Genomic DNA, 15041 nt, shown 5'->3' with positions numbered 1-15041 from the left:
GTATATTGAGCCAAGCAGGTTACACTAGGAGATGATGGAGTTTTGAGGATGCAGGGTCGTATTTGTGTGCCTAATGTGAATGGACTTCGAGAGTTGATTCTAGAGGAGGCCCATAGTTCCCGGTACTCTATTCATCCGGGTGCCGCCAAGATGTATCAGGACTTGCGACAACATTATTGGTGGAGGAGAATAAAGAAGGACATTGTTGCGTACGTGGCTCGATGTTTGAATTGTCAGCAGGTTAAGTACGAACATCAGAGACCTGGTGGTCTGTTCCAGAAGATCGAGATTCTTGAGTGGAAGTGGGAGCGAATTACTATGGACTTCGTTGTTGGGCTCCCACGGACTCAGAAGAAGTTCGATGCGCTATGGGTTATTGTTGATAGTCTGACCAAGTCAGCACATTTGATTCCCGTGGCAGTCTCCTATTCTTCCGAGAAGTTAGCTGAGACCTATAACTGGGAGATTGTTCGTCTTCATGGTGTGCCCGTGTCTATCATCTCGTACCGAGGCACACAGTTTACCTCACATTTCTGGAGAACAGTTCAGCGAGAGTTGGGCACACGGGTTGAGTTGAGCACATCGTTTCATCCTCAGACGGACGGGCAGTCCGAGCGGACTATTCAAATTTTGGAGGATATGCTCCGAGCTTGTGTTATTGACTTTGGAGGCTCGTGGGATCAGTTCTTGCCTTTAGCAGAGTTTGCCTACAACAACAGCTACCAGTCGAGTATTCAGATGGCTCCTTATGAGGATTTAAATGGTAGGCGGTATCAGTCGCCGGTTGGATGGTTTGAGCCGGGAGAGGATCGGTTGTTGGGTACGGATCTAGTATAGGATGCCTTGGACAAGGTCAGGATCATTCAGGATAGGCTTCGTACAGCTCAGTCCAGGAAGAAGAGTTATGCTGACCATAAGGTTCATGATTTGGCATTCATGGTCGGTGAGCGGGTATTGCTTCGGGTGTCGCCTATGAAGGGCGTGATGAGATTTGGAAAGAAGGGCAAGCTTAGCCCTAGGTTCATTGGTCCGTTTGAGATTCTTGATCGAGTGGGGGAGGTGGCTTACAGACTTGCATTGTCGCCGAGCTTATCAGCCGTGCACCTAGTGTTTCACGTGTCTATGCTTTGGAAGTATCACGGCGATCCATCCCACGTGTTAGACTTCAGCAATGTCCAGTTGGACAAGGACTTGTCCTACGAGGAGGAGCCGGTAGCCATTCTAGACCGGCAGGTTCGACATTTGAGATCAAAGAGTTTTCCTTCAGTTCGTGTTCAGTGGAGAGGTCAGCCTGCTGAGGCATCGACCTGGGAGTCCGAGTCTGATATGCGTAGCCGTTATCCCCATCTTTTTCCCGACTCAGGTACTTCCTTTTCATGTCCGTTCGAGGACGAACGGTTGTTTTAGAGGTGGAGGATGTGATGACCCAAAAAGTCATCACTTGTTTTAGAAATAAATTCAGCATTCTGAGGCCTAAAACCCTCCTTTTATCTCACCTCCATTTGTGTGCGCAGTCCGGGGGCGTAGCTGGAAAGCCATTATATGAAAATCTGTGAAAATAATGAATTTTGCCTTTAAAATAAATTTAAGTTGACTTCGGTCAACATTTTGAGCAAACGGACCCGGATCCGTGTTCCGATGATTCCGGGAGGTCCGTAAGAAAATATGGGACTTGGGCGTATGTCCGGAATCAAATTCCGAGGTCCCTAGCCCGAGAAATGAATTTTTAAAGAAAATTATTTTCTGAAAAATACATGAGTTTTTGAAAATAAAATATGTTTGAAATTTGATGGTATCGGGCCCGTATCTTGGTTTTGGAGCCCGGTACAGGTTTAATATAATATGTGAGATAGCGTACTAATTAAATAGTTAGTAGGGATAATTTATAATTACTTAGGCTAGGGAGCAATATAATAGCTTTGGAATAATAGGCACGAAAGATTTGGGCCAAGCCCATTTTACGTTGCTGCTAGGTTTGAAGTAGAGTAAATAAGTAAAATTTTTCTTTTAGTTCTAATAGATACGCAAATACCTAAAGAAGAGAGAAAAGTGCTTCAAGTAGTCGCCGACACACGCAAGTAGGAAGAAAAGGCTATAGAGGGTCTTTGGTGGAGTTGACCAGGTATTTCTTAAATTCATCCCATAACTATATTTTGGATTAAACTAAGGAGAAAAAATTAAGTGAAGATGCTTCAGTTATGCATGTAAAGAGTCAGCATTTTTTTTTTATTTTTTTTCTCTTTTGTTGATGTTTCATCTATCACGTTATGCCTTTAACAAACAATGTATAGTATTGTACCTTTCAATAGCAAAGCAGGTATAAGTTTTTATTTATTTTATTGGAGCTCCTTTTCTGATAACAAAGTAATTATAATAAAAGAAAAAGTTATTTCTCTGAATTCATTTACAACGAAGACAAGAGTTGGAACAAAGTAATTTTAGTAATATTTTATTCTTGTGAGGCTTTGGGAGTATAAATAGAATTTACTTACTAATAATAAAAAGGAAAAAAAATCTTACTACTATGAAAAAGCTCTTTTAGATTGTATTTTGGAATTAACTGATTTGCACATGGAATTGTGTTAGAAATCCACCCTTATTGTTAGATTAGTTACATTACATATTCATATAGATAGACTTGAATGTTTTTAAGTTACGTAGAGCTACGGGTTTGTTAACAAAACGTAAGGTCTAGTATACTTATGGACCTTTCTAAATTAATGAGTTTTACATATGTGAGTGATTAAAGGATTAGTTGAATATATAGTGAGCCAATTATTGAATTTTGTACGAGAAGTGTGAGATAATTCCAACTAGCATATTTGACATCGTTAATTAATATTTGCATAGATTGAGATCGTTTGGTTGGTGTTCTTGACGTTGCAAGGTTGGAGAAACTCTCTGTTAGCGAGGTAAGTGTTTGGTCTAACCTTAGCTTGAGGGAAAAGGAGCTTGGTCTTATATGCTATGTGTTATTTGTTGAGTACGGCGTATAAGCATAGTGACGAGTATCTATACGTTGGTGTCAAGCATGCCCGTGAGTCATATATTGTGATTAATGTGACTCCGTTTGTATTGTTCATGTTTAATGTGGTGATTGCTATTATTGAGCAAGGTTTGTGGAAAGAATATTGGTATTTGTATATTGAAGAGCGTTGGCTCGAGTTGCAAAGTGATATGTAAAAGTATAATTGGCAATTGGACCTTATAGAGCATTGGCTCAAATTGTGAACCAAGTTGTAAGGTAAATGTGAAAATGAGAAGAGGATCATGGTATCGATTCCTTGCCGGGACGTTGTGGCTTTTGATATTGTTCCCTTGCCGGGATTTTCTTATGATTCATTTATTCCTTGCCCTTATTGTTTGTGTTTGTTGTTTGGGTGAGGAAGAGTGTAAAGCACGAAGGGTGATGCTGTGCATTGTTTTGGTGAGAGAGTGTTAAAGCACGAAGGGTGATGCCGTGTATTATTATTTCGTGAGGAAGAGTGTTAAGCACGAAGGGTGATGCCGTGCCGTACGATGTACCATTCTGTGCCAATTATATTGATTTTTATGGTGAGGATGAGAGTAAAAGCACGAAGGGTAATGCCGTGCAGATTATATTGATATTATGGTGAGGATGAGAGTAAAAGCACGATGGGTGATGCCGTGCAGTTTATATTGATTTTTAGGGTGAGGACGAGAGTAAAAGCACGAAGGGTGATGCCGTGCACTTGTTTGATTTCTGATTCTTGTTGATAAATGAATTGTGATGTTCCATATATTTAACTGTTGTCTTCCTGTTGCTATTTGGTATTTCCCCGCAACATGTTTCCCCCTCCCATCTTTGACCATATGTATATTTCTGCTTTTATTTTTCCGCTGTACATTAATTATCTGCACAGATTTATTTGATAGTCTGGTCCTAGTCTCGTCACTACTTCGCCGAGGTTAGGCTAGGCACTTACAGCACATGGGGTCGGTTGTGCTGATACTACACTCTGCACTCTTTTGTGTAGATCCCGGTGCTGCAGATTTTGGACCGCAGTGAGGTTTTCAACTTCTTGCTTATCAGGCGACCCGAGGTAGTCCTGTAGGCGTCCGCAAGCCTTGGCGTCTCCCTCTACCTACCTTCCTGCTTCTCTTATGTAGTTCCAGAGACAGTATTTTGTTATTTCTTTTAGACCTTTATTTGTAGTACTCTTAGACAGTCTGTGAAGTTGTGACACCAAATCTTGGGTGGTTTTGTTATGGGATGGTGTTAGTAGTACTATTAGCTTGAATTTTATTCTTCAGCTTGTTAAATTATGTAGTTTATTAATTAGTTGTTCTAAGTTGTTAACGAATTTAAAAATGGAAACAAGTCAAATAATTCAGTTGGTTGGCTTGCCTAGCTCTCACTAGTAGGCGCTATTACGACTCCTGAGGGTGGGAAATCCGGGTCGTGACAGGTCCGCAGAAGCGGGCATGTCTGGACCAAGTGAGAACCGCACCTGCGATGGAAATTCTGTAGGAGTGGAGCCGTAGATGTGACTGTGGGTTCACAGGTGCGTAATCTCTGGGCAGAAAAAGGGCTAAATCGAGGGTTTGATCTCATTTTCATTTTGGGACTTAGAGAGCTCGGATTGAGGCGAAAATTTGAGAGATTTTTAGAGGAAACATTTGGGTAAGGATTCTACACTCATTTTTGATTAATATCCACTAATCTATCATTAATTTTTTATTTAATTAAGGATTTGGGGTGTGAAATTTGGGGGGAAATGGTGAAAGTTCTTAGTCCGAATTTTTGAGAATTGAAAGGCGATTTGAGGTCGAATTTGAGTAATTTTGGCATGGGTGAACTCGTTATCGAATATGTGTTCGTATGTTGTGACTTTTACCCGATTCCAAGACGTGGGTACAGGTCGACTTTTTGGGGCGATTTTTTAATTTCTTGTTTATGTCATGATTTTAATATTTAGATTAGTTTCTTATAGTATGTAATTGCTTTTGGTTAGATTTGGGTCATTCGGAGTCGGAAAATCGAGGGAAAGACATTCTTATTGACTGATTGAGCTTGATTTGAGTGACTTATCTAACCTTGTGTGGGGAAAATTCCCCTTAGGTTTTGGTACTGTTATAGTATTTGAAATATGTGGAAGCCGTATGCGCGAGGTGACGAGTGCGTACTCGGGTTATATGTTGAAAAATCCAGTTCTTGCTGAATAGTCTTCTTTTAATTCCTTAATTGAGTTACCTTAGCATGTGTAGTTATCATGTTTAGCCTAATATCACATGTCTACGTGTTTTAATCCTCACTTGCAATCTGTGCAACATGCTTAGTTAAATTCATGTTTCCTTTATTTGTATTCAGTCTTTAACTATAGGATTCCTTGCTGTAAATTCATTGTTCCATAGGTTACGAGTTGGGTATTTACTTTTGGGACTACGAGGCAGTACCTGGGGAGCTCCCCTGTTGCATATTTATTTTTCGAACTACGAGGCGGTACCTCGGGAGCTCCCTTGTTGCATATTTACTTTTGGGACTAAGAGGCGGTACCTCAGGAGCTCCCCTTAAACTCTGATGTATAGAGACACTTAGTATTTCCCTTAGAAGCTTGTGACTTATTCTATCGGGTTTTGGGAGTTGTAACTATTTTGAATCACAGATTGATTTATGTTATATGTTGAGATTTGAGTTCCAGTTTTATATTCTGTTATTCCGCATAATGGTTGAGCTTACCTAGTCTTAGAGACTGGGTTCCATCACCACATCCTACGGAGGAAAATTAGGATCGTGATAAGTTGGTATCAGAGCTCTAGGTTCATAGGTGTTATAAGTCACAAGCAGGTTTAGTAGAGTCTCGCGGATCGGTACGGAGACGTCAGTACTTATCTTCGGTAGGCTATGGAACTGTTAGGAAAAAGTTTCACTTCTTTGATTCCTTGTCGTGCAATCTTTCTATTCTCTCAAGATGGTGAGGACATGTACAACCGGATCAGATGACCAGACACCCGCGCCCCCTGCTAGAGCCGCGAGAGGCTGGGGCCGGGGTAGAGGCCAACACGTCCTCGTGGTGCAGCCAGAGCACTCGCACAAGCTTCTATAGAGGAGCCACTAGTAGCTCCAGTTGGAGGGCAGGCACCTGAGATGCCTGTTACTGCACCAGCCCTTCAAGAGACTCTCGCCCGGTTTCTGAGTATGTTCAGCACTTTAGCTCAGGCAGGGTTAATCCCACTTGCGCCGCCCATACCCCAGAGCAGCGGGTCTAGGTCGACCAGGTTCCAGAGGTCATACCGATGCAGCTGGTAGCTCCAGTTCAGCTCGAGGTTAGGGTAGCAATTTCTGAGGGGGATCAGCACAGGCTCGAGAGGTACAAGAAGTACCACCCTCCTACTTTTAGTGGCTTAGCGTTAAAGGATGCCCAGGTTTTTCTTGAGAAGTTCCACCGTATCCTCCGTACTATGGGTGTAGCAGAGTCTAGTGGGGTTTCTTTCACTGCTTTCCAGCTTAGAGGAGTGGCCTATCAGTGGTGGCGTGCTTATGAGTTGGGTAGTCCGGCAGAAGCAGATTCACTGATTTGGACTCAGTTCTCGGATATGTTCTTGAGGGAGTATGTTCCACAGAGTCTCAGAGATGCATGGCGCGCAGAGTTTGAGCAGTTGCGCTAGGGTTCTATGACCGTGTCAGAGTATGTGGTTCGGTTCAGTGATTTTGCTAGGCATATACCAGCCTTGGTTGCTACTGTTAGAGAGCGGGTCCGTCGATTTATCAAGGGGCTCAACCCCAGCATCAGATTTAGTATGGCCCAAGAGTTGGAGATGGACATTGCATACCAGCAAGTAGTGGGGATTGCTAGGAGGTTGGAAGGTATGCTGATTCGGGAGAAAGAGGCCAAGAGGTATCTGAGTCTGGCACTTATAGTGGTACTCGTGCCCCAACTGCAGCTCGTCATGGTAGGGGCTATGTGAATTGCCTTGTTTATTCAGCACTTCCAACTACCAGCGGTGCTCCGACTACTCCTATGCCCCAGGCTCCCTATATGCACCGCCAGGGTCTAGCACACCTCCTACACGGGGTGTTTTTAGTGGTCAGTCTAGCCGATCAGGCCCGAGCCAGTCATAGCAGCCACGTCCTTCGAGAGCTTGTTTTGAGTGTGGTAACACTCGTCACGTGGTGAGGGATTGCCCCAGACTCGGGAAGGGTGCACCTTCACCGACTACCTAGGCTTCGCATATTCTACCGGGTCCTCAAGTTTCTCAATCCATGGTTGCCGCACCAGTTACCACCCCACCTGCACAGCCAGCTAGAGGTGGGGGTCGAGCAGGTAGAGGTCTCCCTAGAGGGGGAGGCCAAGCCAGATATTATGCTCTTCTTGCTAGAACGGAGGCGGTTGCATCCGACTCTGTCATCACAGGTATTGTTCCGATCTATCATAGAGATGCATCAGTCTTATTTGATCCAGGCTCCACTTATTCCTATGTGTCATGTTATTTTGCTCTATATTTGGGCGTACTTCGGGATTCTTTGAGTTCCCCTGTTTTTGTGTCTACACCTGTGGGGGATTCTATTGTTGTTGACCGTGTGTATCGATCGTGTTTACCAAAGCCGATTTATTATTGCTCAGTATGGTAGACTTTGATATTATTTTGGGCATGGACTGGTTGTCGCCCCATTATGTTATTTTTGAATGTCACGCCAAGACCGTGACATTGGCTATGCTAGGATTACCATGGTTAGAGTGGAGAGGTACCTTAAATTATGCTCCTAGCAGAGTTATTTCATTTCTAAAGGCCCAGCGGATGGTTGAGAAGGGGTGCCTTTCGGGAGGTTCTGTGGCCGTACAATTCCACGTGCTGTCCGCACTTTCCTTGGTTCTGCAGGTTGAGGAATTCTGCAGCCGCATAATTTGGTCTGTGGCTGCACTTCAGCTACTACAACCGCACTTTTGGAAAGGCTTCATACTTGGTCATTTTGCACACTCTCTGAACTTTTTGAATACTTGTCAGTGCGACCATGTTTTGCGGCCGCACAAATTGTGTGCGGTCCGCATTTTGCTTCAATCATCATCTGAGCTTCAACACCAGATCTGCGGCTACAGAGATAATTTTGTGGTCCGCGCTTTCTTCTACGGCCGCTGAATTACTTATGCGAACCGCACTTTTGGCCTGATGCGCTCCTTCTTGCCTTATGAGCCGAAACACTCCTTTTTGAGTTAGATTTCTTCATTAAAGTCCAATTCTCCGACATTCTTGCAATTTGCACAATTTCATTAGTTTTGGAAACAGAAATCGACACTTTCAGACTAAAACTAAAGCAAGAAGGTGCGAATAAGTGGTTAAAATTCGCACTTATCATGCACCAATAACACTTAAGCTTGTTATTTAAAATATATCCATAATTTATAATGCATTTAAAGATGAGTCAATTCCCCCAAACTCCAGAACTAAGTATCCTGAATTTTTGAGCTGCTAATTTGAACTCCAGGACTTAGTGTCTTAATTATTAAGCTGCTAATTTGAAATTCATGACTAAGTGTCCTGAATTTCTGAACTATTTATTTAAAATTTTGGACTAAGTGTCCGAATCTCAGAACAGCTAATTTAAAATTCAAGACATAAGATTCGAATTTCTCGACATAATTTTCGAACTTTAGGACATGATATAATAAAGTTTGAACACTGAAATTTAAACTTCAGGACGTTGTTTTCTAAAATTTAAGCGAATTGGCTAATCCTTAAATATATTATAAATTATGAATATATTTTAAACATCACCGCAGCCCAAAATCAAAGAATCAAACAATTGTTATATAATGTGTGTGTTATAGTATACATGAATTATGGGTTAATTCTTCGAGAATCAAAAACAGCCACCCAAAAAGGGAGAGGAGGAATCAGAACCACAAAAGTCATTCGGTGAAAATTAATGAAAGAACGTTTACCCAAAAAATATAAGTGATGGATATAAGATAATATCTTTTAGATATATTTTATTAAAATATGTATGCTCTTTCCCTATTGTAGGTGTATGATTGGTTGGTTCAATATCTTCCACATATATCAATCACAGTTTGGACTTTGTTGGTGTCATTTGCTCATGAGAGAGATAGAGATATGGTTGGTCCCATAAATGGGCCCAGCCCAAATAAGCAGTAGCTTCAGAAAAAGATTGGGATACAGCCTGATATCGACACGTGTCATGTCTTAAGCTTCCATTCTCAGCCACAAGATGTCAAGATCCTTCCTTCCAACTCTACAACCTTCTCGAGTTTTCGATTCTACCTATTTTTATTTATTAAAAAATCTAAAATCCTATCCTACGTGGTATCCCCCCCCTCCAAAAACCCCACCACCCTATAGATTTCTGCCCTTTCATTCTCTGTTTCTGTTCTTATATTTTCCCTTCATTCAGTTTATATTCTTCCCTGTTTACACTACTGTGTATATTTCACCATTTTTTTCTATTCTGAGATCTTCTTCTCTGTATATTTTCTTTTGGCTTTTTTCACTTCTCAAAGTTTTTTTTTTGGTAACAAGAGAAGTGAAGCTAAAACACCCACCTTTTTCTTCTTTTTTGACCAATCTAGCTTTGATTTTTTGAGATTCTTGCAGCTATGGTTGCTGAGGCACTGGTATGTATTAATTATTTCTCTTTATTCTTAATATTCATTTTTAGAATATGAGTATTTCTTAATTTTGATGTTCTCTTACTATATGGGCTTTGTTTTTTGTATATATAAAGTAAATGGAGTTTTAATTATTTCCTTTCTTATTTGTTAGATTTAAGTGTTTATCTGATACGGTATGTGAAGCTAAACTTGTTATTATGAGTAAATGATGTTCTTTTACTACTAAGTGGATGCTTCTTTTGGTTGACTATTGCTTTAAGTGGCGCTTATTATGTTTCTAGAACTGTAAGTTAAAGTTAGATGGCATTGGAAAGTTGATTATTACAGTAATGATTCCATTAGCATGCCAAAAAGGCCAATTTTCTGGCCAGGGAAAGTTGTAGATTGGACAATTATCCTAGAAAACTGCTTAATTTGTAGGGAGTCTAGACAATTTAAATGTTGCACTATAAATTAAACTTTCTTTACTCAGAAAGAGGACACAATACTTTCATTATTCACATATTTAATGTGATGTCCGGATTTCTGTTCTTGGGTTTTGATCTGGCTGTAAATGGCTCTACATTGACGTTGGATATGTAATTGAGTTAATGCTGATAAAGGCTGTATTATGTTGTTTGATGATGGGTTGTAAATTGCTGCCATTATACGGTTTTTATCGTTGGGTCATATGATGCTTTCTAACCTAGCTAGTTTAGAATTGAGGCCTGGTAGTAGTAGTTAATCTTTCATCTCTTTGGCTGGTGTTCAAAGAATATTAACTATATGTAGGAGATTAAGTTAGATCCATAGTTGTGCAAATTCGTATGGCTGATAGAAATGGGGGTGAAAATGTAGATTGTTAGCACCATAGCCAGAGGCGGATCCGGGATTTAAACTCTATTGATTCAACCTTTTATGGTTCTTAGCATTGAACCCGTTGTATCTGTAAACTTATGGGTTCATAACTACCATTTGTGGCAAAATTTTGTGAACTTCTATGCATAAATTTAAGCTTCACGTCGACAGTACCGGGTTCAGATGAACCCGACTCTGCTACTCTACATCCACCCCTGACGCATAGTGGATGCTAGTTGGAATCATATTCTATGAGAGCAACTTCATCTAGAAGTCTGTCTGCTGCAAAAAGGGGTGGAGCGCAGGTTGGGTGGGTGTGGAAGGGTTTCCTTTGTGGCTTTTTATTTCTTTTTAATTGAAATTACTTGGAAGATTCAATTCTTATGAAGTATGCTTTCTTTGAAATACCATAGAATCAAGATGAGGGGGCTCGGCGTGGTGGCTCATCTATGATTAGCTCAAAGTTGGAAACTGTGGCTACTCAGGGAAAGGCCTTAACATGTCTTGCCAATGAAATTACACTAAAGGTCATTATCCCTCCTATGAATGTATTCCAAGTTTTTTTTCCCCTTTATTTCATTTGACATAGGCTTGATCTGCGCTTAATTTGATTCTTATTTTCCTATATGCAACAGGTTAGGAAGCCTTATACCATTACCAAACAAAGAGAGAAATGGACAGAGGAAGAACACCAGAGATTTGTTGAAGCCTTAAAGCTGTATGGCCGTGCTTGGCGCCAAATAGAAGGTGAGTGTGGTATAAGGTTGTTCATTGCTGGTAAAAGGTTTATCCTTCTTCCGAGTCTTCTCTTTTTTCCCGTTTATGTGGTTCAATCTAGATATTAGTTTCTAACATATCTCTTTAATCTTGCAGAACATGTTGGCACCAAGACTGCAATTCAGATTCGTAGTCATGCACAGAAATTTTTTGCCAAGGTTGGTGCCCCTAGATTTCGATGAATTATTACGAAGTTTGCTCATTGATTCACGATCCTGTCTCTGCGCGGGTTATCAACAGCTACAGTCATTGAAGTTTTAATCTCCATTTTAGGTTGCTCGGGATTCAGGTACTGATGGTGATGAATCCCTAAATGCAATTGATATACCTCCTCCTCGGCCAAAGAAGAAACCTCTCCATCCATACCCTCGTAAGATGGCCGATTCCCCTGTAACTAACAAGTCAGTTTCAGCTCAGCCTGAAAGGTCTCCTTCTCCAAATGCATCGAGAAGAGGTAGTTGTTCTCCAGATTCAGTATTGTCAGAAATTGGTTCAGACGTTTCTGAATATCCAGTCGCTGAGCAGCAAAGCTCTCGCTTTTCGCCACGCTCTTGTACTACGGATGCACACACTGCAAATATAATTTCTGGACAGAATGATGATGAAAGTATGACGTCAAAGTCCAATATAGTAAAGGAAATTCCTGTTGCATCAAAACCAGTGGCTGCTAGTTCCAGCTCAATTTTCAATTCTGGCATGGTATAATTCCTCTTAAAGTTTGTTGATAAATCTGTCTTGCAATGATATTTTGAATGTACAGTTACCCGTTATCTGTACTATATGCCTTTGCAGGAATGTGATTTCGTTCCTAGGGAGACTTCATGTCCTGGCGAAAAGGTAGCTGTTGAGGCACCTTTGGCAAATATCAAGCTGTTCGGGCAGATGGTTCTTGTACCAGATGCCACCAAACTTGCTTTGCAATCTCCAGCAGGTAGCTGCAACTCATTGCCATCTAAAACCACAGAAGACGAAATCGGGGCCAACTATGGCAATGTGATTCATGGATTCCAAGCAAATTCACAGTTTATTCTTCCTGTGGTCCCTGGCAATATGATTCCATCAGCTTGTTGGTTATCGCAAGATATGCTTGAAAACAATCCAGAGGGTGTTGCTGCCTTCCCTACTACACTTCCTTGGTGGTCTTGGTACCAAGATCTTGTATATCGGTATATCTCATCGTGCAGCCAAACAGCTGCAGAGACTGCTACTCCTTGTCAGCGACCGAAAAATGAAGAAGCTCAAAGAGAGGGATCATCAACCGGTTCAAGCACTGGCTCAGCTAGTGAAGTTGACGATGGAAACAGGAGTTCTGAGACTGTTGAGTCAAAATATACAACCAAGAGCGACAAATGGAACAACAGTAAGGGATTTGTACCATATAAAAGATGTTTAGCAGAGAGGGATGGCATGACATCAGGGGTTGAATTAGAAGAGAGAGAATCACAAAGGGTCAGAGTGTGTTCATAGCATTCGGTACAGTTTCCTCTGTTAGCAAATCCTCCTGACCAGCCAGAAGTTCTGTTGTTCTGCACGGTATTTCTGTTTTATTAACCAATGCCTGTCAAGGAGTCTTAGGTCTGCAGATTCAGGAGGTCTAAGTTTTTACATCCAACACTGTCATATACTTTTTAATTTCCTTTTGGCTTCCCACCCTAATTTTTGAGTTGGACACGAAACTGTGCACAACTGAGTGGGTAAACAAAATATGTGCAGCTATGATTTTTTTTCTTTCCACTCATGTAGCAGTTGTTCTGTATTATACTCTTAACTCTCTAATTAAGTCACTTTTATGCTATCTAAATGCAGCAGCTTCGTTTTGTTTTTCCTGTGCACCAGGCTTGTTTTCGATGCTGGTATTGTTCTTCTCTATACTTGAAAAATGTTTCCTAGGCAGCTGGGTAAGATCAGCCTAGAATTTACTGTTATTCCAGTATGGAAAACCTTTTCATGTACAAAACATGTAAATTTCTGGACATGCCAAAAGTATTTTCTATTCTAATCAAACGGCTAAATGTAGATTTATAAACACATTCCTTATGTTTAGTGACCTTACATCAGAGAGAAATTCAAAAACAACCAGATTTATAAGTGGTTATTCAAAAATAGCCACAGTTTTAAAAGTAATTGAAATTTAACCACTTTTCATGTAAAGATAAAACTGAATAGAAACACTTTTCAAAATCTGGAAAATATTTCAGTATAATATGCTGGAGTTTTAGCATAAGTATATTGGAACTCCAGTATATGCTGGAACTCCAGTATGTACTGGAGTTCCAGTATACTTATGCTGGAACTCCAGTATATTATGCTGGTGCAGCATAATATGCTAGAAGTCTATACACAGGTGTATCGATCTCCAGTATATTATGCTGGAACTTTTCGTGTTACAGCAAATAATAGCTATATTTCAATGATTTTGCAAACGCTGGCTATTTTTCAATGACCAGTCCGAAAATTGGCTAGCCCGTGCTATTTTTACATCAAGTTATCCTAAGTCATTAAGCTTTATAGTATTGTTATATTTACCTCTGGGGAGGATGCGGCACGGCCCGTATTCTATTCTCTTGCATTCTTTAAGTGATTAAGTTAAGTACTATATAAGGATAAAGATTAGGGAATTCATTGGAAAGGCCAAAGGATAAGGTGATAACCAGTTAACCACTATTGAGAATTGAGGCAAATTGTAATAGTTGTTTGATCAGACTCATCTAATTTGCAACAGAAAACAGAATTAAGAAAAAAGAAAAATAAAGCTAAAGAAGAAAGTTAACAATTTGCATAATCCTTAATAATCCTCTGCGCAAGACGAGGCAAAAGTCATACAGTAAAGAATATTTTTACTTACGGTCAGGGGATGGGGGTTTCTGTTATAGAATAATTTCATTTCTTTTCTTTAAAAAAATTATTATAACAATTTGAACAAATCGATCGACTGATTTTATCATCAAACTTCTATCAACTCATGAGCAACAAGGTTTAAAAGTAACCATTATCAGTTATTATTATTGTTGTTCTCGTAGTTGTCAAACTAAACGACTGTTATAGTGTTAATTTTGTGCTATTGCCCTTATTCATTTATTATATATTAGGGATTCTGTCCGCGCTTCGCGCGATTTTGAAAAACTTAAATAAATTTATAGAATGACTACTTTTTTTTGTGTATTTAGTCAAAACAGAAGAGATGGAAAGTTTCGTATATATGCATACAAAAATTGAATTCTTTGAATTGATTAAATAACAAATGGTAAGTATTATTTTTTCATTAGAATTAGAACAGTTCACATTGATGTTAGACAATAAAATATTTTAACATACAATCTTAGAAGTAATTAATTCTTGATAAATAACATATACTTAAAATATTTCCTTTTAAATTAAATTTCTTCTTTTTCTAAAAATTCAAAAATAAACTAAATCACAATGAATAAAAATTAAATAGCAAGAGAAAATGTTACCTACTCTTTCACTGAAAAATTACTAAAACGTCTTCATCCATATTATGGAATTTATTCCACCACAAAAAATTACTACTCCACTTTGTTACCTGTTTTTGGAAACTCAAAACACTTTTCTTATTGCATTAATAAGGAATATGAAAAGCTGGAATAGCAACAGTGGATACTTTTGGGCTTTAGAATGGGAAAGTTCGAGTAGTACTAATTAAGAACTCCACCACAAAAATCTAATTTCGATGTGTCGTTGGAAACTTGAAGGATTATTTTTATTGCATACTCATTGTAATGAAATATGAGAAGTCGAAGTAGTAATAATTAGCACTTAGGCTTTACAATAGCAAAAAGGCCAGAGCACGTAGTTTTTAATTAAGAATTATGATTA

The 15041-nt window shown here is 39.7% G+C and overlaps 1 protein-coding gene across 3 annotated transcripts; it reads left to right on the top strand.

Moving 5' to 3' along the window:
* Nucleotides 1-2035: 2035 nt before the first annotated feature.
* On the top strand, nt 2036-13032 carry LOC109206483 (protein REVEILLE 1-like). Of its 3 annotated transcripts, XM_019369305.1 has the most exons (7): nt 2039-2122; nt 2851-2912; nt 10841-10954; nt 11063-11174; nt 11301-11362; nt 11478-11903; nt 11997-13032. In XM_019369305.1, exons 3-7 carry the CDS (start codon nt 10877-10879, stop codon nt 12669-12671), a joined length of 1353 nt encoding a protein of 450 aa, XP_019224850.1. In that variant the 5' UTR covers nt 2039-2122; nt 2851-2912; nt 10841-10876; the 3' UTR covers nt 12672-13032. The 3 variants fall into 3 exon arrangements, with proteins under 3 accessions (XP_019224852.1, XP_019224850.1, XP_019224849.1); XM_019369307.1 differs by lacking the exon at nt 2851-2912 and having other exon boundaries at nt 2036-2122; XM_019369304.1 differs by lacking the exons at nt 2039-2122; nt 2851-2912 and adding an exon at nt 9265-9593.
* Nucleotides 13033-15041: the final 2009 nt, after the last annotated feature.

This window comes from Nicotiana attenuata, unplaced genomic scaffold (genome assembly GCF_001879085.1).
Source record: "Nicotiana attenuata strain UT unplaced genomic scaffold, NIATTr2, whole genome shotgun sequence".
NCBI lineage: Eukaryota > Viridiplantae > Streptophyta > Magnoliopsida > Solanales > Solanaceae > Nicotiana > Nicotiana attenuata.
This window is presented reverse-complemented; position numbering and strand designations above follow the sequence as displayed.

Bases quoted from the DNA above. Each gene is read 5' to 3' on its own strand.
- LOC109206483 (XM_019369304.1), top strand. The intron at 10,955-11,062 runs GTCATTATCCCT...TATATGCAACAG, and splicing joins CCAATGAAATTACACTAAAG to GTTAGGAAGCCTTATACCAT. The intron at 11,175-11,300 runs GTGAGTGTGGTA...TTAATCTTGCAG, and splicing joins TGCTTGGCGCCAAATAGAAG to AACATGTTGGCACCAAGACT.